The sequence below is a fragment of the Mya arenaria genome, chromosome 7, assembly GCF_026914265.1.
Source record: "Mya arenaria isolate MELC-2E11 chromosome 7, ASM2691426v1".
Classification (NCBI taxonomy): domain Eukaryota; kingdom Metazoa; phylum Mollusca; class Bivalvia; order Myida; family Myidae; genus Mya; species Mya arenaria.
In genome coordinates this window covers 63672255-63697849 of record NC_069128.1, presented here as the reverse complement: position 1 = coordinate 63697849, position 25595 = coordinate 63672255, and the positions used below count along the sequence as shown (strand labels likewise).

General features: G+C 35.6%; 1 protein-coding gene across 1 annotated transcript; it reads right to left on the bottom strand.

Annotated features, from left to right (window-relative positions):
• Nucleotides 1-85: 85 nt before the first annotated feature.
• LOC128239992 (uncharacterized) lies at nucleotides 86-25067 on the bottom strand. Its single transcript, XM_052956470.1, has 15 exons — nucleotides 24992-25067; nucleotides 23142-23285; nucleotides 21450-21555; nucleotides 20799-20928; nucleotides 19451-19654; nucleotides 18563-18705; nucleotides 18028-18187; nucleotides 15565-15666; nucleotides 13627-13740; nucleotides 11450-12959; nucleotides 10984-11111; nucleotides 9612-9815; nucleotides 7645-7766; nucleotides 6882-7011; nucleotides 86-5936 (listed from the first exon to the last, which is right to left on the bottom strand). The coding sequence occupies exons 1-15, from the start codon at nucleotides 25060-25062 to the stop codon at nucleotides 5761-5763; spliced, it is 3444 nt and encodes a 1147-aa protein (XP_052812430.1). The 5' UTR covers nucleotides 25063-25067; the 3' UTR covers nucleotides 86-5760.
• Between the last annotated feature and the right edge of the window lie 528 nt (nucleotides 25068-25595).

Here is a 25595-nt window from a genome sequence, read left to right as displayed (position 1 = left end):
TTTAAAATTGAATAAAACAAGTACTTTTTATCATTTTTATTATCATTTTTTATCGTCATTTTATAATAATTTTATAATAATTTTATCATTCAACAATTTTGGCATCTTCATTAAAACAATCTTTACATATTACCGGTGGTATAATAAATGTTTTAAAAATCAGAAAAAAACAACTGATCGCTAAAACTATTAGTTACTCTTTTAAAAAACAATATATTGCACAATTAAGAAATAAAAGAAAGTGTATTCTTCTGCACTATTTAAAACAAAACAATTTCTAGTTCTATCTAGCCTTCTAAAACAAATTATTTTTTTATGTTATTGCACCGAATAAATTTGAACCAGACTTGAATATGTTCTTTGCCACCACGCATTAATTATTCCTTGATCATTAAGTCAGCATAGTTCATGCACAGCTGTCCATGGTGGCATATTGCTGCCATAAGATAACCTGATATCGTTCGCTCGCTTCGTGTTAACCACTTAATTTCCACATCATTTTCTTACCAGTTGTATAAATCTATAAATAGATGACTGACAACACATATCATATCTAGTTAACCTGTTATTATGATATTTACTAAGTGGAATTTGCAAAACATAACTTGATAAACTGAGTGTTGTACCGCATGGACAGGTAACAGGTGGCAGTTCTGGGCACTTTCAAGCCCGTTTTTAGTTTTGTGATATTTATCTAACCGAAAACATTTCATGAATATTAACTAGATAGTAAGAAATTAATTAAGAAAATTCAGTGGGTAACACGAAACAATGTGCGGCAGGAATATGCCACCATAACTATCAGTTCACTGACCTGCAAAAAAAGTCTGGGCCAAGGCTTTCTTAAAAGTTTATAAGATATTTTTCTATACCTATCAGGGCTCGGCAGACTTTTGTGAGTACTTTATGAAATACTATCTTCCCTTAATCATTATTTCTCTCTTGGTCATAATATTTCCTCTTTGTAATGAGTAATAATGATTAAAATATTATTATTTGTCTTTAACTAACTTGGCATTTTTACGCCTATAGATGCAATTTTGACAAAAGAATAAAACAAGCACTATCATACACTATCAGGAATGCAATTGATCTATCAGCTGAAGGACTGAACCCATTTCAGCAAGGGGTCTGTGAGCCCAGGCTCCCTCCTGAGCTGCAGTAGTACATTGTAAAACTGAATGTTTAGAATCTCTTCATAGGGCTCTCCTGGCTTCATATTTGATGCAAACAGGATCCTCAACACTTACATCAAATCAGTAACAACCATCTTGTTAAAAAAATATCTTAATTTTTATTTTTGGTTCCTTAAATGCGTAAATCTGCAGAAATGTTACATCCCAGACTATTATGAATAAACATATATAATATTAATTATAATTGTTGAGTGGAAATTGGTTATTTGTTCAACTTTTTAAAGCACAATACAATTACTGTATAGTATGAATAAAACAAGAATACATTGAAATTAAGTCAATGCATTTCAATACGCTTGTGCTGCTCAAAACAACTTATTGATAATATCACTCATCCCTAATATAATCACAGAAGCAAAAACAATACAATCAAACACAAAAATATCAAAATACATACATGCCTTACAGAAAAACAAAATGACAAACAAGTACACATGTATTTATATTGTGTATTTTTTTTTATCAGAAATGCTTCAATTTTTTAAATATCATTATAAAGGAACTATTTGTCTTATAAAGGAACTATTTGTCAGAATTTCTACAACTAACTATCATTAATGAAATATGGCTTAAGCAGGGTTTTAGCTAGAGTAATGGGAGGGTACTACACACTGATCTTTTTGGTAGCACCCTTCAGCCCTCAAGGAGATCAGCATGTGTACCCTCTGCCTTCATAGAATCAAATGCTTACGATAATCAAAAATTTCTTTTGTTTTAATTAAAACTTAAAATATAACAATAAAGTCATTCACATAGTATGTCTTGAAATATTTGTTACTTCAATCAAGCACGATTCCTACTATTGTTTGATGACATTTATTATGTTCAAATTCTTCACTGCCAGACACAATGTGCCCTCTTCTGCCATTTTTGCAGCACCCTGCCCTTTTGAATATTTCTGCGAAAAGCTACAGAAACAAGCTCAGTAGCAAAAAGTTTAAACATAAACCCAGTTTAATGGCACTGGGCAAATGCCAAAGACATATAACATAAAAACAAAAATTCACAAACAAGAAACATGAAAGAACAGCACAAAACTCCACAGACAGCACAGTGCATACATACTATGTATAAAAAAACTAGGTATGTGTATCAAGGTACCTGGCTGAAAACCTGGCTAAAACACTGCTTAAGTTACAACTTTAGTGAACATGTCACTGCAAGTAGTAAAAATTACATTAGTATACTGGTATCTGATTTAACTATGTATCATGCAAAGATAAAAGAAATGAATAAAACTACAATCACATTCTTAATCAGAACACTCGACAAAGTCATAAAATGTTACTATCAGAGCACTTTACTTTGTATACAAACATGTACAAACTGAACATCCTTAAAGCCCTCAGAGTTCTCGTACAATCTTCAATTTACAAAAAAACAATGATATGCTACAATATACTTGAAATTTAATTTGAAATTTAAGACATTTGCTTATGAAGATCAAATAAATTATGGGTTTTGTCATATAAACTCTGACAGGAAAATAAATGTAAAAATGAGTCATCAAAAGTTTAACAGTACAAAATGCTTGTACTATGATAATACACTGTACAAATTCTCAGTACATTTTCTCTGTACCAGTTCAGAGAATCTGTGAACTTTAAGAAATGATCTTTGAAAATGTGTTTTAATCAATGCCGAAGCATTTTAAATTGCAACCACATGAGATGTGAATAAACAATAAGTTGTGGACAATAATTATGAGACTAACAAGGGCATCTTTAAATGGCAAAGCGTGTCCATTTCCTCAGTATACTAAGGAGCATACCTTGACAGATTAAATATAACACGATGGCCCTTTCAACATTGTGTACTGTCAATGGTAAAACATGCGCACAATTTTGTGTAAATGCAGGGGTCGACACTAACCATTTTTCCAAGGGATCCCAAAGGGACACTAACATTTGAAATCAGGTGTCCCTTCCTGAAATTAGGAGTCCCTTCCACTTTTTACATTATTTTCATTGTTGAGCCTGTTTTAATATTATATTCAACATCCTTTTACTTTTCAATTTGTAATGCAAGTATACACCACCATATTATACATGTTTTCAGCAGCATGTAATGACAGGTTAGTAGCACTGAATGGCAGTGAGGTATATTTTGGTCTCTAAGTTGGTAGATTGGGTTCAAAAGCCGGAGAATGTCTAAGTCCCTTTTGTTTTCAAAAACAGAGATGGATACAATGTAAACAAAAACTTGATGTTTAAGATTTTTGGAAAATACGCGTAAAATACATCATGGTTCAGAGTCTTGTCAAATGTCGGTGCTTTTCATTAAGAAACTGTAGGAATATTACATCTGGCTTGTGAAAACTCCAATCAATATTTAGTAGAGCTGTTGATAAATCAATCAGACTGCCCAACAGTCGTAGTGCATACTGGACGAGCAGACGACCAAAAATTGTGTATACATGTTAATTTTCGCGCCAAAAAGTCATAAAATTTTATAAATTGATTGAATTAATAAATAAAACCCTGCAAATTTTATTTCTATTTTTTTTTTTTTTATCAAAGCATAAAATATATGTCTTTAAAATTAACAAAGAATATTGATAAGTTGAATGCCAATTAACAAAGAATGCTGAATATAGGATGCTGTTCTTTTGTGTCGTAAATGTTACTGTAAATACTCAAAGGTCGTATCATATTACATAAAAGCTATCACCAGAGTTGGCATCTTTTTGGGCGGTTCTGACACATAAGCAAAACAATTCCACATAAGTATTTTACCGATAATAAATCTCTGTCAGCTCTGACATTGTTTAAAATGTAAACAACAAAATGGAAGCGTTTACCTGCATGCGCCTTGTGAAATGACTGTTTATTTATAGATTCATGACGTAACTATAGTCAAATAGTCAGCTATACTTTCGCTTTGATGAGTCCGATAATTAATAAAATTGTTTTGACATGTGCTGTCAAGAAATTTAGGGGAGCCCAAATTTAGGTAATAAATTAATTAAATGCTACTTATTTATTGATATTTAGCGTTTATCAGTCAAAAATTTAAGTGTCCCGACGGAATACCGGACTTCGAAGTTCAGGTGTCCCTCCTGAAAAATTGGTGTCCTCGGGATCCCGGGACCCCGTTAGTGTCGAACACTGGTAAATGTCTTGAATTCTATTTGAATTATTATCAAGACTCCGCCAATTGCTTTGTTTTTTCCTGCCAATTGCTTTGTTTGTTCCTGCCAATTGCTTTGTATGACTATGCCAATTGCTTTAGCATAACTCTGCCAATTGCTTTGTATGACTATGCCAATTGCTTTTGCATAACTCTGCCAATTGCTTTGTATGACTATGCCAATTGCTTTAGCATAACTCTGCCAATTGCTTTGTATGACTATGCCAATTGCTTTAGCATAACTCTGCCAATTGCTTTGTATGACTCTGCCACAATGATGACACTAGTGTTATGATAATACCTTATTAACTTTATCCTTAAAACAAAATAACAATCTCAAAAACAAACTTAATCTTAATAAGACAGTCACAATCAACAATGCTTTTTCATGAAATCAATTAATAGAATACTATACATTGAACATTTAAAACTCATTAACAAATGCAAATATTAATAAACAAACATGTACATGCATGAGAATATCACGTACAGTAGCACTAACTATTTCATGTCTGTTGTTTCAAGCCATATCATTGTTTGTTGCCATATCATTCAAACACTTTGTTATGTTTGCAACAATAACACAAAAAATATATATATATATATAGCTGCATAAAGTTACTTACCAGGCATTTTTTTTTCTTATTTTTACCTCATTGAATGAAACAATGTCATATTGCATTAAGACCAAGCAATACTGAAACAGTAAAATATATTGAGCAACTTTTGTTTTATGTAAGTAGCTGACTTTGCGTAGCATAAGTATAAATATCCTTTTCAAGGAAAAGTTTGCGTAGTTTATCTCTCCTATGAAATGTGTTAAATAGCAGCAAGGTTTTTGCTCTGCCTCGGAGCAGGGAAAATCTGGGGGACTTTTTTTTGTTGGACAAATTCAAGTCTTCAATTAACCACAGGTTCTGTAAAAACACAACTTGTGTAAAGCATGGTGTTTTCTTTGCCAACTCTCAACCTGTAGGGTTATATATGTCCACAGGTGATATCTGCATCTCACCCTCCGCAAGAAAATATGTAGAACCTTCATAAAGCAGATTCCCTCAAGATTCTCAAAACGAATCAAAAATATTGTATATGTCATGCAAAACTTATCGAGGTAATGGGTTTCAAGTTATAGGTTTAACTTCAAGGCTTAAGTATGTCCACTGGTGATATCTGCCTCTCCCCCTGTGCAAGAAGATTTGTAGACCCTTCTAAAGGAGGTACACCCCAGATTCTCAGAATGCGTCAAAATATTGCAAAATTTCATGCCAAACTTATTCCGTAAAGGGTTTCATGTTATAGGTTTATAATATCCACGCGTGATTATCTGCCTCTCTGCCTCCGCCAGGAAAATATGTAGACCCTTCGTAAGGAGGTACACACCACATTTTCAAAATGAGACAAAGTTCCATCCAAAACTTCCGCAGCCTTGAGGAATTCAAGTTATTGGTTTAAGTATGTCCACTGGTGATATCTGCCTCTCCCCCTCTGCCAGGAAGATCTGCAGAGCCTTTTTGAGGAGATACACTCCCAGGGTCCGCCGCATTTTCATACTGTAGGTGGCAGACACTCCGTAGTAGTCGCCACGTTTCTTGTTTGTCAGGTGGTCAAGACCTGAAAGTAATGTACTGATATTGTACAATCATATTACTAGAATACAAATGTTAAGGTAGGCTAAAAAAGTATGATGACTTAAATCTAAAAGTAGGGATGTGATTGACTTGTCAGCTGAAACCATTTTGGCAATAGGTTTGCTGTGTGCTTAAGGACCCCAATGGGGGTAAAGAGGGTGAAGCATCCTGCAGCAGAAGCAAAACTAGCTTTTCAGGCTTAAAATTTGATTCAAACTGGAGTTTCAATACTAACAACCAATAAAGGAACAACCAAAATCAACCATTAAATGGTTTTTAAATCAGTTCCTGGAGCCATTAGATCTGCAGAAATCCACAGAAATCTGTGAACCAATCACATCCCTGAAAAGTTTTCAAAATTTAATATTGAAAAGCATGTATAGTATCATAAACTAGAGTTCTGATTTTTTGCTGTAAGTATCTCTTTTTTTTATCAAATAAACTGTACAAATACAACTGAGACAGCTTGGAGAAAGAGTATGTTAAGTGTAACATAAATTTCAATAATCAAATATTATATTGCTCAAATAATGCTTAAAACAAAAACTTACAACTCTGTTTTTTTATCAGTATTTTGAGAAATGACCTTTACCCTTGGAATTGGGAATTTTGAATTGTATTTTACAAATTTTGGGATTTTTTTTCGAAGATAACTATGAAAGATGAATAGACTTATATGATATATTCAACCATATATTAATGGTCAAGAAAACTACATTTCATTTTAGATTTTCTGATTTCAAGATATAAGTAAATATATATTTTTAAGAATTGGAAACATACCCTAATATCGGCCTTAGAAATGGCCTTGAAAAAAACAACCTGCACCTGTACCAAAGCTTTCAATCCTGGCTTTAGGACTAATCCTTAACTCTATTATCCCAAATAATTAAACATCTACTAAAAGATGTATGATTAAGAAAGTCACCTATAGCATCAACCATGGCAGCCTCCCGTGTGTAAGCCTCCACGGGTATAACACTCTGGTAGCAGTGAAGAGACACAACCCCCTGACCACTGCCCCAAATGTCCAGGATCCGAGTCACCTTTTCATTGACCTGCAAATACACAGAACATAACTGAGTCAAGTAAGTACCAGTAAAAACTAGAAGCAATGTCATAAGACAGCCCCTTGACAACACAAACACCCAGATGTCTATAATATGAGACACCTTCAAGGCTTGCCAGTGGCCTGCAAAGTACAAAAGTAAATTGGTCAAATCATGGAAGTATGCTCTTAAAGCAGTATATTTATATTACATATATATATATATATATATTACATGTAATTGTATAACAATAAACATCAACCACACCCCAAAAGGTCATGAACTTGGGACACCTGACTGACAGTCATTGAATTTAGAATTTAGGGTGAACAAGCCAGAATCCCTATAAAAGTGCTTGCCAACTTAAATACATGTGCAAGCTGACACTGACACGGACAAAAGTGATTGGTCCTAAAAGCTGAAGAGCATAAACTATTTCGGCAAAAGGTTGGGGAGTGCACTGAATGTGGATAAAAGGGGGTGAAGCACTCTGCTGCAGTAGCAGAACTAGCTTTTTAAACTCCCTTTTTGAGGGCTCTCCTGACTTCAAATATCGAAATCTGTGAATCTGCCGACAAATCATATCCCTGAAAATTGAAGCAAACAAAAAGCTTAAAATCATGTCAGCCACACCCTGTTTACCTTGTTAGTTTGTTTCTTCTGTTGTTTGATGGCCTCATAAAGGTGGGAGTACGGACGAGCTCGCTTGCCTTTTCCAATGTATACAGTCGCTGATATGAATGTCCTAAATACGTCAAGTTCATCTGGAATGAGAGAAGCAGGTATTTTTATAGAACTGTGGGATATCGTTAATAGGTGTTTAGAACTGAGCAGAAGAAATAACTGTTGTTTTTTTTTTCAGATAAAATAAACTTAAATAGAGCTATCTTTAATAAAGTTTAATCTTCAGCACAATTATAACTTCTTTGCACAAACAAATTAATCAAAAAGCTAGACTAAATTTAATTATCCTTCAAACTAGGCCTGGGATATCCCAGTCCCTAATATATCCTAAGCCAGAACCAGCCACGAAATAATTTAATGAGCATGTGAATAGACAAATTAAATACGCTATAAAATTACAAGATAATGTTTTCAACATATTAGGGAATTTATGAATCCCTTATTTTAAGATTAATAAAGGTGGAATTTTTCAAATGGGAATGAGATTTGTTATGGGTTAAATCATTACATACACACTTTTCAGCTGACACTATTTTTATGCCCCCTTTTGAAAAAAGTGGGGTATATTGTTTTGCACATGTCGGTCGGTCGGTCTGTCTGTCTGTCTGTCGGTCGGAATACCAAATGGTTTCCGATCAATAACTTGAGAACGCTTTGACCGAGGGACCTCATACTTGGTATGTGTATTGGTCATCACCAGCAGATGAACCCTATTGATTTTGAGGTCAGTGGGTCAAAGGTCAAGGTCAGTGTGACCTTTACATGAAAAACGGTTTCCGATCAATAACTTGAGAACGCTTTGACCCAGGAACCTCATACTTGGTAGGTGTATTGGTCATGACCAGCAGATGAACCCTATTGATTTTGAGGTCAGTGGGTCAAAGGTCAAGGTCAGTGTGACCTTAACATGAAAAACGGTTTCCGATCAATAACTTGAGAACGCTTTGACCCAGGGACCTCATACTAGGTAGGCTTATTGGTCATGACCAGCAGATGAACCCTATTGATTTTGAGGTCAGTGGGTCAAAGGTCAAGGTCAGTGTGACTGTAAGCTGAAAAAAGGTTTTCTGATTGTCCATATTTTATTTAAGTGTCCAAATCCTACTAACAATTTGGCTCCCAAGGGGGCATAAATGTTTCACTAACATCTCTTGTTAAAACTTTTCAAGCACTACGGTACACATATCTACTCAGTGTCTATATTATCTTCCAGCTTTATATTTTTCTACAAAGGAAGGGCTTTCCTTTACTCACATCTGGTTGTGCTAGAACTCAATAATTCATTTAGGACTCATAGCAGAAGTCATACATTATATTGCAAAAAAAAGGTTTAAACAGGGCTTCCATTAAAGGAAGTTTGGAAGTATATTACTCCCTAGAAATGGGTCAAAACTCCCAAAAATGATTCCCTGGAAGTACAAAAAACATCCAATATTTTTACGAAAACATCCAATGTTGAAAGCTTGGAAGTTCAAAATATCAATTCCTTGTGTCAATATTAATTTTATGTGGGTCACAATTTCATTCAGTCTTGAAGTAAAATTAATCATTATAATCTAAATCTGTGAATTTTGGAAGTTATGGTTGAAAATATTTTATTTTTAACATACTAGTTGAAAAATAGTAGAAACATTTATTTTATTTGGGGGACTTAACTTCCAAATTTCAGTGAAAAACTTACAATATTGATGGTTAGGAACTTCATACTTCCAGTTTCAAATTCTTAATGGAAGCCCCCAGGTAAGACAAGGCAAGACAAGACCAAGGCTTCTAAAAACCAACAATTTGCCTTTTTTTGCCGTTTTTGACCACACAATTTCAGTAACAGAAAATGGCACATAAGTTGACAAAACTGTTCTCAAGTAGTCTTTTCCCATTCATTTAACTCGAATGAATCAAAACAGACATGATAAATTACACCCTACCCATATTACAGGCCCTGTTAGGCAGATTTTGTGTTATCCGAGGATCCAACAGCAGATAATTGAATGATGACTTAAGCGTGCCCTCCCGCCATCGTCGCGCAGGGTCTGGGTTTTGGAATGCAGTAAATGTTCGCTCTTCAAGATCCCGAAGGCCCGTCATATCTTGTAACCCAGATAGGGCTTGTCGTAGTTCGGCTGAGTATTCTGTTCAGCAAAGAATAAAAGAAGGTGTTGGTATTCAACATATTGATGTCCTACCTGAAGCAAACTTTTTGCAAAATTGACTAGAACAGTCACAACAAGGCGTCCAGGGTTTGATTCCCAACTGAGAGCATGCAAGGTTTTTAGTTTGCCCCACACTCGTGTAATATCATGCCAAAGCAATTAATAAAGCATTGTTATTACTTGTTTCCTAATGGTTTTAAAATAAATAATTGTAAACTAAACTTAACCAGAACTTTGCAAGTTGTAAATCAAACAAACAATTAGCCGTTAAATGGATATTTTGTAAATAAAAAAATAGTGCATGGATACCTAATCTGATGAATTAACTAAAATCCTTCTCAAAAATGATCTAGACTGTTAGTCTTGCGGAGGAAACCTTGTGCAGGAGACCTGGCCCATTACTCATATATCACGTCAATATTTCTTAAATTTTTCATAGTCAAATCAAAAATGTTTTTGAAATAAAAGTATGTATATTCAATAAAATCAATGTCAATAAAGTATTTCTGATATTCTTATATTATTATATCATATGACCAGTGAGAAACTTAATCTAGGAAAATGACTTAAGCTAGGAAATGACCTGAGATGTTTTATGAATACCAGCCCATTTACAGTGACAAAGTATTGTCAATGACTTAAAGATGCACTTTTACTCCCAAATAAGATTTACCACAATTAATACAATTGTTTTAATATACCAAATCGGATAAATAAATGTTGAAATCAATGGGTCTTACGAAGGATAAGGAGCTTAATTTGAAAGAAATGTGCAGAAAACACGGTATTTCTGCCTAATGAGACGATAGTAGATCAGAGTTAATATTTTATCACTCACCAATCATTTAATATTTTTGCGTTTTCATCTTATAACAACATGGTTACCATATAATTATCAGTAATTAATATTTTCCATTAATGCATTATCTAGGAAGAAGTTAAAGGTTTATCACTCAAAATTCATGTTTGTTAAACATGTGTATATGTATTGATTTTGAATAAGATTGTCACTTTAAGGTTTTTTATTTTCACTGTCAATATAAGTATATCTTATCCCTCTTTTTATAATGGATCAGTCTAACACAACTTCAAAGCCATAGATATTGTTTAGAATTATTTTCCATATGTGATTGATTATTCTTCATACCTGGTTTTCTTTTTGTCAGAACTTTTTTGTCTGGGTCCTTCTCTATCTGACTGAGTCTCCGTAGATATTGCTGTCTTGTTGTTATGGTAACAGGGCCAGGGTCATCTCCATGGCTACACAGTCTTGACCTGAATATTGAATACCCTTAGTTAATTTTCATATTAAGTGGTAAGCGTAAGAGTTAAAAAAAGTGAGATACAGCCTGAATTTATGTTTACGATCCAGGTAATCTGACCACATGAAGTAAAAAATAAATATTTCCTGACCTTGCATAATATCTTTCTAGGAAAATAAAAAAATACATGTAAAGTATAAACAATGATTTGTTTTTTTAAGGATTGTCAAACTCCATATATAAATGTTTTAATACATTACAGTTATGTTTAAATTTTTCATCTTTGTATATGAGATTTATTCATAACAAACCACCAGCTTGTTTTTTTATTACCGTTATTTATTTGTTTACCTGACAGCCTCATTATCAAGAGACAGCAGTTCCTGTGAGATGGGTTGCTCATCTGACTCCTGCGAGGCAGCACAACTGTCATCAGAGAGTATAATCATTGCGTTATCTCTCCAACTATATACCTCAGTGGCCTGAGAATCAAACGAACCCCTCGCAGAGGTCGGAACGTGACCAGGAAGTCTTGCATCGCTTCCCACAGTCATTCCACTTGCTACACTATCAAGGGACTTCCGACTTCCCTGACTTCCGCAGAGGGACGGTAGATGGCGCTCTATCAGCGTTATGCCGTTTTCCTTGTCTGTGTAAATATAGTCTACAGTTGAAGCGTTGCTATTTACACTACCACAGGCAGTAGACGCAGATTCGCGTCCATAAAAAGCTATATCCAAAACATTATTCTTGTCTTTCACTTGCTGTTTTGCATGCTTGCAAGCTCGAACTTGAGACCACAACTCATCCATATTTGGACTCAGCTTTTGGTTGTTTCCTACCGCCTTTTTGGACCTCCTATCATTATCATTCATGTCCACTTCTGTTAAAAATTCTCTATCATTTAAATTGGCAGGTGGTGAGTAATCATCCAAAAATCCCAAATCTTTAATTGACAGGGTATCTGAACTTTTTGCTGTTTCAGTGCTCAATGAACTTATATCACTGGGATGAAATCTGCTTTGAACGACATCTTCGGATGGTCTCAGTCTTGAAATCTTACCATTCTCGCCCACAACAGTATCTTCACTCAACGAGCTAATATCGCTGGCATGGAATTCTTTCTTACTGATCTGCATATTCCTAGAATCTATATTCCTATCAAAAAAGCTTTCATCATTAGTGAGTATGGAATCGCTAAAATCGTCCAATTCTGTCACATGAGTCAATGTACTTTGTCCAAACATTCCATCTCCGGACTGAAGGTCAATACTTAGCCGGTTCATCTTAGAATATAAATCATTAACAGAGTCTTTGCTAGTCTGTATCTCTGATCTTCTGTCATTTGTATTAATAAGTGTAGATTTTTTCATCTTTGGTACTGCTTTGTTTTCCTGAGTATTTGGTATTCTTTCCGGCTTATGATTGTCATTCAGAAGTCTACTTGTATATGAGCTTTTCTTTGGTGACAAATGATGATTATTTTTGGTTGATGATCTCTGAGAATGATCTGGCAAACTATCTTGAGATACACATCTGCCTGCACTGTTGTAATAGGATTGTCCATGATTTTGAGCACGTTCTCCATGATTTTGAGCACTTTCTTGCTTTTGTTTCCGTTCATATTTATCTACATTCCATTCGTCTTCCTCAAATACTCTACTTAGTTTACCACTTTGAGAACTCTGTCTTGCACAGTTTCTATCAGATTTATTCTTGTCCCTCTCAAAGACTTTTTCAGCAAACCTGTAAGCTGGTGTTTTCTCACCCTGTTTTCTACTGAGACCAGCCTCACTATTAGAGATTGTAGATTCATGGTTGAACACAGACGTCATCAGGTCAGGAAGGTCCCCACAATCACCTGAAATAAGTGTTATAAATGATTAATTTGGTTTTCTAAGAAAAATGTTCTGCACAATGAGTAATACCCAGTTAACCTATTTTCGGGTTAACCTATTTTCGGAAGAGATTTCATGCCTTTTTAAATTAAGTTCCTGCAAAAATTGAGATTTTTAGAGTCATGTTATAATTAGCAATATTGGGAATAAGAATCATGAACAAAATCATCATTTTGGGCAACATTTCTCTTTGAAATTAGTGTATTTAACCTTAAATGTTACCCAAACATGCTGATCAATGCATTTAATATTGTAAATGTACAAAAGTTCGGAATGAATTCCATCTGCACTAAAACTCTGCGCCTTCTATAAGGAGCATGGTGCTTGTCAAGAAACAAGGCTTTTTGTGATAACAATTTCATCTCATTTGGGATTTTTTTCTTGAAATTTGGAAGAACTATATATATTTGGCATTGGAAATAGGACAGACATTCTGAAAAATGACATGGGCAGAAAAGGGCCTGAAAGTATATATTAACTAGGATCAAAGTCACTAAGTACATTATGGCAAAAACTCTGTAATTTTAAGTATCACATGCAAAAGCAAAAAGACAGTGCATGTCTTAAAGTACTGTTCCGGGTAAATTGGGTCAAACAATTTAAACTAAGACATTTTTCTCTTGTTTATACCAGAGCACATAAGCTGATCAAGTTCCTGAGCCAATTTGTAGCAAGTGTCACATAAACTCCCCTCATGGCTCCGGTGTGTTGCTACAGCGCTACAGTATTCACATTTATCCCCATCTGAAACATACATGTAGCACAAATTAATGTTTATACACTATCCTAGGTCTAATGAAAACAATGAGTTTTTAGAAGGTATCAAATTCTCTCCCATCCAGGGTGCAGTTCGAATCCTAGGCTCAACATTATCTACAATTGTCCCTACTTAAAACAATGTGAGAACATGTGCATGTTAATGTCTTGGGCATAATGGTGCACTCAAGCTGGCCTAGTTTGAGAGCCAGTTTCACGAGTATATGGCAGGTGTCACACACAGTTTTAAAAAGTAAACAGGATTAAAGCAGATAAAAACAATACAGCTAGCATGCTCAGGTCAAAATATCATTAACAGTGAGTTGTTTTAGCACTCCATGTCCCAGGTCTGACAGACATCTTTTGAATTAATAATTGTATCAAAAATATTTACATGAAGTGATGTACATTATTAAGAAACTGTCTATATTTCATTCACAGCTTATTAAACAAATCAAAGTCTTGAACTAGAAATGTTAAGGGTCTAAGATTTATGGCTTATGTTATTCATGACAGCTTTACTTAATATCTGTCTTACACACTAATACATGCTTTTGCATTTTTTTACTTCATTAAAGGCCTATAAGTTGGGGCACGAATGTCATTAATTATAAAACACGTCTGAAAAGTTTGAAAATCATTTATTAGCATTGAAGTTTTTTTAATACTATTATTTTTAAATCTGTAGATTATGATTACAGAGGGCATGATAACGAACCGTCTCAAGTCTGAGTTCAGACTGCAAATCTTTATTTCATTGTGTTCTTTCTTTCTAGCTGAGTTTGATAATAAAATTTGCAAAATTTAATAACTAGCTCAAATTGTACAATTATCCACATTTACTTTTGTAAAACGAATGGAATCAAAATACAGTGGAAACTCACTAAACCGGATCTCCACAAAACCGGAATCCTCGGGATACCAGACTTTTTTCAGAGTCCCGGTTTTCCCCTTCTATTTTCAATGTAAAATAATCCCTACAAAACCGGAACTCCGGATACCGGACAAAAAATCGAGAAAATTTGTTAGCTGTCAACGTTATTTTACCTCACAAAACCGGACGTATATTTGTTCAAACATGTCAAAATGATTTTGTGTATTAGGATTTCGCGAATCCCGTGTCACTTTGTTTTGACAGCCGGTGCGTCGTTAAATATTGCACCTGTGATGTTGTGTTAACTCGATAATCGACAATGATGATTGCGCTGTGGATTGACTGCCGCGCGATAATCAAACTTGTGAAAAGAAAATTGATTGAAACATTAATTTGTTTGTTGCAGAAAATAAAGCAATAGAAACGGTTATTAAGTGATCATTTTGGAGGGTTGTTTTATCTAACGACTTCTATGATTGAATCAAATTAGAGGGGTGCGTTAATTATACTATCAAACATACTTCACAAGCATTAAATTACGCGAGTTGTTTTATTTTAAGACTTGGAAAAAAAGATGATTATAAAAACGCAGAAATGTTTAATTATGTTTATCACTTTTGCATGTGCATTAATCATGTCTCAACCTCCGTCTAAACGTCAACTTCCCTTTAAAGGTTAACTCAGTTAATATTTTGAGTAAACTTACTCCGTACATCAAATCCTCACTAAACCGGAATCCTCACTAAACCGGAAATTTTGCCCAGTCCGGACCTTGTCCGGTTTAGTGAGTTTCCACTGTAATACTTAGAAATTTAATAAAAGTGCTTTTCTGAGTCTAAATCCAGATGTGCGACTTTTCATAAACATGGCACCAGAACCTCTGAATATACCGACCAAAACTGAGGGTGTGGCTAAAATCAATTAACTATGACTCCTACCTGTGAGCAGGTCCTGTGAATCAGGAACTTGTAGCAGCTCTCTGCGACAATACTTCTTCGACCTGTCTGCACCATCTGACCGCCTCTCTTGAACACTTCTGTCTGAAAGTTGAGAGAACAACATTTTTTTTCCTTTAGTGAGCTTGTCATGTTCTTAAAACTAGATTTAGTAAGGATGACAATTGGTTGTGAAAGACCATCTTACAACCTTGACCCCTAGATAATGAGTAAATAGTATATCGGTCAGGTTTGGCTCTATTGAGAAAAATTATAGAAATTGAGCAGGACGCACAGCTGGACAAACTTACGTTCTAATGGTGCAATTTTAATATGCCCACCCTTCAGAGGCATAAAAATACATGGAAGTAGAAAATAACAATTGCCGGCTACTGCTTTTTGCCGGACATTACTCTTCAACCAATAGAACAAAATTAACAAGAGATGTTTGTCAAACATTATGCCCCCCCTGAGCGCCATGTTGTCAGGATTATAGGGACAATTGAATGAAATATGCATGGACCGAAATGACAGCTGATTTGTTGCTGTTTTAAGATTATGACCATTACAGTGTGAGGATAAAGTGTGTTATGACCGTCATGACCTTTGACTCTATGAACTCAAAATCCAGAGTCATCAGCTGGTCATCAGAAACCTAAATGTCAAGTTTGAGGGCCATGGGTGCAGGCATTGTCAAGTTATCACAAGACAAGTTTTTTTCGTTCAAGGTCACTGTGACCTTGACCTTTGACCCGATGACCCCTTAAATCATAAGGGGTTATCTACAAGTCAGATGCAACTCCAAGTCAAGTTTGAAGGCCATGGGTTCAGGCATTGTTGAGTTATCACTAGGACAACCTTTTACCATTCAAGATCACTGTGACCTTGACCTTTGGCTCTATGAATCCTAAAATCAATAAGGGTGATCTTCTGGTCAGGCTTAACATCCATGTCAAGTTTAATGATCAGTGGTTCAGGCATTGTTGAGATATCAGTGGGGGAAGATTTGTTAACTTTTTTGCGTTAAAGGTTACTGTGACATTGACCTTGGCCTGATGACCCCCAAAGTCAATAGGGGTCATCTACTGGGCAGGCCCAACCTTCATGTCAAGTTTGATGACCATAGGTCCAAGAATTGTCGAGTTTGCTTTCAAGGTCACTGTGACCTTGACCTTTGACCCCTAAAATCAATAGGGGTCATCTACTGGTCAGGCCCAACCTCCATGTCAAGTTTGAGGGCCATGGGTGCAGGCATTGTTGAGTTATCACTTGGACAACCTTTTATCATTCAAGGTCACTGTGACCTTGACCTTTGGCCCAAAGACCCCTCAAATTAATAAGGACAATCTTCTGGCCAGGCTCAACTTCCAAATCAAGTTTGAGGGCCATGGGTGCAGCCATTGTCAAGTTATCACTCGGATAACCTTTTACCATTCCAGGTCACTGTGACCTTGACCTTTGGCCCAATGACCCCTTAAATCAAAAGGGACCATCTTCTGGCCAGGCCCAACCTCCAAGTCAAGTTTGAGGGCCATGGGTGCAGGCATTGTCGAGTTATCACTCGGACAACATTTTACCATTCCAGGTCACTGTGACCTTGACCTTTGGCCAGATGACCCCCAAAAACCATAGTGGTCATCTCCTGGTCAGGCCGATTCTCCAAGTCAAGTTTGAGGGCCATGGGTGCAGGCATTGTTGAGTTATCAATCAGACAACCTTTTACTATTCAAGGTCACTGTGACCTTGACCTTAGGCCCAATGACCCCCAAAAACAATAGGGATCATCTACTGGTCAGGCCCAACCTCCAAGTCAAGTTTGAGGGCCATGGGTGCAGGCATTGTTGAGTTATCACTTGAACAACCTTTTACCATTCAAGGTCACTGTGACTTTGACCTTTGACCCATTGAGCCCAAAAAACAATAGGGGTCAGCTACTGGTCAGGCCCAACCTCCAAGTCAAGTTTGAGGGCCATGGGTGCAGGCATTGTCACGTTATCACTCGGACAACCTTTTACCATTCCAGGTCACTGTGACCTTGACCTTTGGCCTGATGACCCCCAAAAACAATAGGGGTCATCTACTGGTCAGGCCCAACCTCCATGTCAAGTTTGAGGGCCATGGGTGCAGGCATTGTTGAGTTATCACTCGGACAAGCTTTAAAATTATTTTACCATTAAAGGTCACTGTGACCTTGACCTTTGACCCGATGACCCCCAAAATCAATAGGGGTCATCTACTGGTCAGGCCCAACCTTCATGTGAAGTTTGATGACCATACGTCCAGGAATTGTTGAGTTATCACTCGGACAAGCTTTGGTCTACCGACGGACCGACTTACCGACCGACCGACATGCCTGTGCAAAGCAATATACCCCTCTTCTTCGAAGGGGGGCATAATAATATAAACTTCTACTGAGCCAGTAAAACTCTTGTTAAGTCCTCTTTGATGTAAAATACATGTACAAACCAGTGTTTCTTGGTGTAGTGTTTTGACTGTCATAAGTAGGATTCTTGATGACTGTATTTGGACAATGGCTGGAGTAGTCATCGTAGCTCTCATCATCACTCTCGTCAAATGACTTGTTCAGGGAAATGTCTTCAGTCTTCTGTAATACTGTCTCCACGTCCTGAAATCACCAGACAGTATATGGTTTTCAAATATAAAGACAACAAATTCTGTAAATATCTATTATTTAACATTTATAATCCCAGAAGGAATTACCTTTGCGCAAGAGTAACACTTCTTAGTACCCAGTATCAACCTGTTAAGGGTTCCTAGCTCTCCGTCCAGGTATCAAAACTGACAATCAGTAGAGGGCCTGTCTACTGATGCAGGTTATGAAAGCTATCAGGGTTTACACAGAGTACAGCGATCAGGGCTTACACAGAGTCCAGCGATCAGGGTTTACACAGAGAAGAACTATCAGGTTTTCTGGCTCATTTAAATCAGGTACTTATTATATTGATCAAGATTTAAGAGCTTGCATACTGCTTGTCCCTACCTCACCATCGCATGTAACAAAGCTGTCACAGTCTGTGGAGGGCTCATTGTCCGAAGCACTCAGATGAAGTTTGAGAGAACTGTCCGTGCTTGAGGGTTCCTCTGTCATCTCTGGGATTGACTTCCTCTCTATGTACGGGTGGTCTGTGATGTAAATATATTTTTTCAGTAGTGTATATATTGTACACTGAAATCATATGGTTCATACTTTTTATGTGATATTCCTATGTCCAGCATTATAAAATACATGCCATAACAATGCCATGATGTGATCATTGAAATAATCAGGAATGTGATTGACCTGGGAGCTGAAGGGCCGACACTTTCAGAGAGGGGTTTGGGTGCACCTCTAGCACCAACTGGCTTTTTAGAAGGCATTTGGGAGCTTTCCTGGCTTCAAATTTGGAGCAAACTGGAGTGGCAATACTTCATTAGCAAATTAAATTAATTATTAAAGTCAACTACAAAAAAAAGTTTTCTTATTTTGTATTTGAACAAAAAATAGGCCTTTAAACTAATGTCTAAAATTTCTTGGACAAATCTATCACTGAATATTCCGATGTTGATGTATATGTTAACAAAACTTAACAATTTAACCTCATTTTTTATCAGATATTTCTATTTTTCAAATGCAGGACGTCTGTTTATATGCTAATGAAATTCACGGCTTAAACCAAATGTTTAATTCATACTTTTCAGGCCTAACAAAAAAAGAAGAAGTTTATTTCAGGTAGCCGGACCCCACCTTATAAAAGCCGCCGACCCTTGTAACAAAAAATCAAAAGTGAAAATTTATTTAATTTAATTTTCATATTTACCACAAATTATATAACTCTTGAGTCTCTAAATACCAAAACATACAAATACAAATCATTCACAGAAAACAAACCAGGTGAAGTTACATCCATGAGGTGTGTGCCCTGCCCCACACCGAAGTACTGGTCCACTTGCCTCTGCAAGTGACGCTTATACACGCTTGAGTTTCTTCGATGTGTGAAGTCCCGCAGGTAGTCTTGGAGTACTTGCGTGTCATACAGGGATGGGCTGGATTCCTCTTCAGAGTTATCAGACTTAGCACTTTCTACACTCAGCCCTGGATTATAAATACAGTGAAAACTTGTAATCGGTTATCTGAAAGTATTTGGGACCTTAAAATTACATTTGCGATAACAAAACTTCAATACATCAACCAAATTGTCCATGTGACACATCTCGAAGTATTATTTTACATATCAGTAGTGTTAGCATCAATTGCTGAGTGTTGAACAGACATCTCAAAAACCATCAGTTTTAAAGGCCTGTCAGGTAAATTTGACTCTGTCCAACTAATTTTTAATTGGGTCAGTCTGTTTCACATTCACATTTCACATCCAGATGTAAAAAATAATGATGATTTAATCTTTATAAATTATCAAACACCGCTTAAAAGTAAGAAAAAAATATTTTGTTAAATAGAAAATCGCGTCAATCAATATTATTGTTAAATAAACATTTACTCATGAATACTATGTCATGTTCAGTAGTGAAGATGTCGCAAGCCAAACATCATCCAGCATTTGTCTCCCATAGCAATACATTACCATATAATGTAAATTCAATGTGTATAGATCATGCGATGTTTTGAAACGCTACAATGATAAACTTGTGTCATGAACATTGGAATGTTTCAAAGTATAGTTTAAAATGTTCCAAACAAAAATCTTATCCTTTGAAGCATGTCATTCAATAACGAAATCGGTACCTGTACAGTCTGAAAAATACACAAATATCGGAGGCTGTCAGTCCGAATGACCAACACTTTTTCTGAACTTTCGCGATGTGTATACTTGCATATTTTTATTGATTTCTTTGTGCTTAACTGCATTACATATTATTTTTTCAGCCTTATTATCGGTCAATTGTTACCAAACAAAACTTCCAGATTACCGGTAAATCTCCTGTTTGACCAACAAAATGATTTTTATAATTTTAAGAATTCATTCATTCATTCTGGTGTCAAATTGGAGTTAAAATTGTTTTATAAAAAAAACAACCCAAAAACATGTCATTGTGTAACTTGTAAAGGAATATGCTTGTCCACTGTCTATCTACTAATGCTTGATTGAGTATTGGGACATGATAGTGAGCTTATCAGTTTCTAATCCACCTATATGAATTATATTTCAAAAGTTACATTTACTTGAAAATGTGTGTTATCGGTAACTAAAGACTAATATAACAAAGATGTATCTACTAACGTTTAATGGAGTATTTGGGCGTGATAGTTGGCTCATCTGTGTCAATGATCTGTTTGACATAGTACTCGATGGTTTGGGCCGTCTCCTCGTGCCCATAACTGTAGGCCAGCTCAGACGCACTCAAACCTTCCTGGAAATTGTCCCAAAAATATCCTGAATGTATTAAGATACAAAGACATTTAATTACATATAATTAACAATTAATTAATAATTAGATATAATTACTCTTTTTATTAAACACTGAAAAATTAATTACACTTGGTCAATTGCACTTTGGCCTTCTTTATTGCATACAGTCAAATAATAATCAATTTGATACATGGGCATCAAATTCCAAAACACAATCCCATGAAAGGGGTCCATTAACTCTTCCTAAATACCCATGAAAGACATTCTTAATTCCTTCCTACATACAAAGTTTGGTCAAGATATGTCAATCCTAACTAAAGTTATTCAGTTTCATAGGTGAGTTTGACAAAGGTTAAGAAGACTACTTCCCCTACCTGTTTTTGAAAAAATGCAACCCTAACCGACTCAATTTTTTTGGCTCTAGAGAAAACCCTGAATGACTGTTTTATGCATCATTTGACACATACTCAGACATTTACAACTAAAAGAATGCAGAGCAGGATAGAAGTGAGAAAAACAAACCTGATCCCTGAGGAATGGATCGCCACCATTAGCAAGTAACATACTGACACATTCTGTGAACCCCCACATGGCAGCCACATGTAGCGGAGTTGTGCCATCCTCTAGACTGTATTTGAAAAAAAACCGGAATAAAAATCAACTTTTGGAAAATACAAAATCATTCCAAAATGGCTAATATAATAGCAAATTCGTACATTCTGCTGAAAAAGAGCTAGTCTTGTCAAGATTTTCATTTTGCTGAAAAAGAGATTTGTTTATTTTTCAAGAAATATATTTCGAAGTTTGGTTTGGATTTTACTTTCAAACTGTATGTATTCAAAAGTAGCCATTCCATGTAAAAAAAAATTGTGTCAGTGTTTGTACGCATTCTGTTGAAAACCATTCGTATTGATTAAGTGTGTAAAATAACCCTTTATCTTTCCTTATAAATATTGTTATTATTCATTTTAATGAAATTGAGTATCTTGAAATTTGCACAACACTATTGTTCATAAAGTGATAATTTGCTTATGGTCTGCATGATTGCATAATTTGTGTGCAATGTGTATATACGAGATAGATACATGTACAATGATATTTTATTGTATGAAATCACAATGGTTTTTTTATATTCTTTCTTGTTTTCAGTTACAAAATACAACCATTTTTGTGTATAAGGCTTTTGAATTAAGAAAAAGAAATACACAGAGAGATTTTTTACCTACTGTATTTCATTGACTATATGTGTATGAATTGTTTTAAACAAAATAAATTGTGTTCTGTTCTGTTTTTGGCTAAGGATGGGATATACATGTACATATATATGACAGTAGCACAATTAAAGAATCTGTATTCGCTATGAGTGTTCAAAAGCTTCTGTTAATGTTTATATTCTTTGTAATCCAATGCAAACAATGATATGTTTATGTTATAGATACACAAAACTTTGTTAGTTATTATGATTATTTTAAAGTCTCACAAAAAGAATTTTATTCTCAACATAGTTTATAAAACTATTTTGAAATATAATGGCATTAATTATTCAACTTGAATTTTCAAGAATATACAAAATCAGATGAAATGCTCTGAACAGTAAAGACAAGATTAAATGCACGTACAGCCTGATTTTGTTGCTAAAAATCTGTTCTCAGAAACATGTGTTGGGAATTTGATACGGAGAAGCAGTATTTATGACTTTGCGGCTTTCCTTAGATCATTATCAGTGAGGTGTTAATAAACACTGACCCCTGGATAGCCTTTATCAAATTGAGCAGTTTTTGGGCAAATACTTGGGACTGATATGGCCTTTTTATTCATTGATGGAAACTGTTTTTATCAAATTGAGAAAAGTTTAAATTTCGCAAATTGCAAACAGCTTTTAGAAAGTGGTAAAAGGCAACAAAAAAATCACTGGCAGTATGGTAATTTTATATCCCTTAAGTATGAACATCATAAAGTCTTTATGATAAAACCAATTTTACACAAATATTTTTTTTTTCAATCAATCCAAATAATTAGACATTAACAGTTCAAAATTAGACTGAAAAAGCCTCAATTCTTACACTTGCATTTGGCATCAGCATTTTGAACAAGCCCTGCTATATGGATACAAAATTTAAGCAGGCCCAATAAGCAGTTTTCAAGTCAAGTACTTCTAGACCTCCAAAGATTTTAAACATAAATAGTATGAGAACAAAAACTAAAAATATTTACCTGACATTAGGGTCTCCTCCATACTGTAAGAGCAAGCTCAATGTTTTTAGCCCCAGTCCTGCAGCCAGGTGCATTGGTGATGCTCCAACAAACTGGCTGATCTTGTTTGGGTCTGCTCCTCCATCCAGCAGGTACTCAGCATCCCTGTATAGAATTAAACACCTTATTTTAACAACCTGGTACAGTTTTAGCTAACAAGTTACTGAAGGGTGCTGCACCTGGTCACTCACTCAAATTCTGAATAATTAATGAATATAAAGAAGGGCATGTACAAAAATTTGATGCCAAGCAATAGTATAAGAATTCGGGCTTGTTCATCCAGAATTCAAATTTTGATGATTGGTATACACTTTAGCTACAGTAATGAGTGATCAGAGATACTTATTTTCATTATTTTGACATTTCTTATGTATTCCTGTAATGCTACAACTCTCTACAATTTAACATCGGGCGAAAGAATTGATAGTAATAATGCATCGATGTTGAATGATAATGACATAATTGTTCATTATATTCCCGACAGTGATCTTAACTGGATTTAATTTATTATAAGGGTCGTTATTTTCACATAATTTGATAAATAATATATTTTGGGTCACAATTACTGTTGTACATGTACACAACCTGTCAGATTTGTCCCAGATTTACAGATATCGGGATACTTGGTAAACAATTGACACATATATATATATATAAGTGTTTAATAGTAGGCAATAATATTTACATAGAAAATTAAAATTTATAATGGAGATAATTTCAAAGTTGAGGCTGCCAGGATTCTTTGTGTAAGGACCGTATGCTTCTTTTTGCTGGGAATGGTTGACCTCATGAGTCAGCCATAGTAAAAAAATCATCAAAAGACTCGTTGACTGGCATGTAGGTGGACTAGTATACACTTGAAAGTTGTTGTGTAACAGGGTTACGAAACAAATATCAAAATGATTAAAAGCTCAAACTTTTTGAAAGTATCCTGAAGTGTCAGTCTAGCCACAATAATGCCTGTAAGGGGAACCTTTGTTACTTAACAGTTATGCACCAGTCAATTGTAACCACGGCCCTCCCAGATCCGGGGATATACCGGGGATAGCCGGGAAAATGGGCAGTGTTTTTACCTTCCAAGTGGCCCCCCAGTGCCAGGTAAATGCATTGGTTTTGTTTTCGGGCCAAAACTAGCGGGGAATGGTCCTTTCTTATGGTCTTGCACTGGGGCAATAGCTATTCATAGCTAATGTTTTCTCTGTTATGTCATACCGATAGCTACAATAATGAGCGATCAGGGATACTTTTTTATTATTTTGACATACCAGTCTGCCATAGTCTAAAAATCGTCAAAAGACTGGTTGACGGCAATTTAGGTGGACTAGTCATACCGACTGAAAATAAAATTTTATTTGATTTGGCGCGGGGCCATTAGGCGGGAATTTAACCAGCAGTTCGTCCCCGCAGGCCGTTCATTTTACCCCCGCTTGGCTTGACTGAAAGTCAAAGTCCCTGCTATTCCCCCGACCGTGGTTACAATTGACTGGTGCATTACCCAAACAAAAGAACGTCAAAAGACTCTGAAACGGCTATTTAAACCAACTACAGACGTACAGTACTAGATGATGACAACCATACCTCTGTTACACTTACGCAGGCCTGGTAAATGCACGATGATAAGTTACTATTTTTATTCGCAATAAGCAGTAACAGGATACCATCAAAAAGAATACACATAATGCGAAATGAAAGTGGTCAAATTCATTTAAAATGCAGAATAAATATTGAGTTCAAGAATCACATTTTCAATACAGATAAGCTACGTATTTATAATAAAAGATTTAGCATGAAATTTTAAATATTCATCCAACCCAAAATTATTCTCTTGTAAACAAACTGCAAGGTCAATATTGTTGTTTTTGTTTATGTTGTTTTTCGCCATCTTGAATCTACCGCCATTGCCTTATTTTGACGAATTCATACATCATCATCAGATAAGGTTATGACCAACTATATATTTAAAATATTTTAAAATCTGTGGATCTGCACCATTTTTTCTTAATTTTATACGCAATTATTTTAACATTTCTCAGGGGACGACTACCTGTTTTATATTTTCTTTTGAGGCAATTTGAATTTCATTGGTTCTGAAATGGGCCATTTTTTAAAAGGACGAGAGTGATCCGATCGGTTATGAGGAAAACTCGTGACAATTACGTTCGAGCAATTTAAAAACCAGTCCGGTCTGACCACTGGATGGGAATCAAGGGAATAGCTCCCAGGAGTTGGGAAGAAGCAACGGACTTCATAGTCTTCACACACAAGGGGTACGGTGGATTGGTGCAACATGCTCTCGGAGGTAGGGGATCAGGAGACTCTCCCCCCAAGATGGAGTTAGAGAACTTGCTACAGTGAGTCAGGGGACTTGTTCAAAGGTAAGGGGATCGAGGTCTTGCTGCGGGTTTTCTGGTGCTG

Bases quoted from the DNA above. Each gene is read 5' to 3' on its own strand.
- LOC128239992 (XM_052956470.1), bottom strand. From the start codon at position 25,062: ATGGCGAAAAACAACATAAACAAAAACAACAATATTGACCTTGCAGTT. The intron at 13,741-15,564 runs GTAGGAGTCATA...TGTATGTTTCAG, and splicing joins TTCACAGGACCTGCTCACAG to ATGGGGATAAATGTGAATAC. The intron at 7,767-9,611 runs GTAGGGTGTAAT...CTCTCATTCCAG, and splicing joins TAACAGGGCCTGTAATATGG to ATGAACTTGACGTATTTAGG.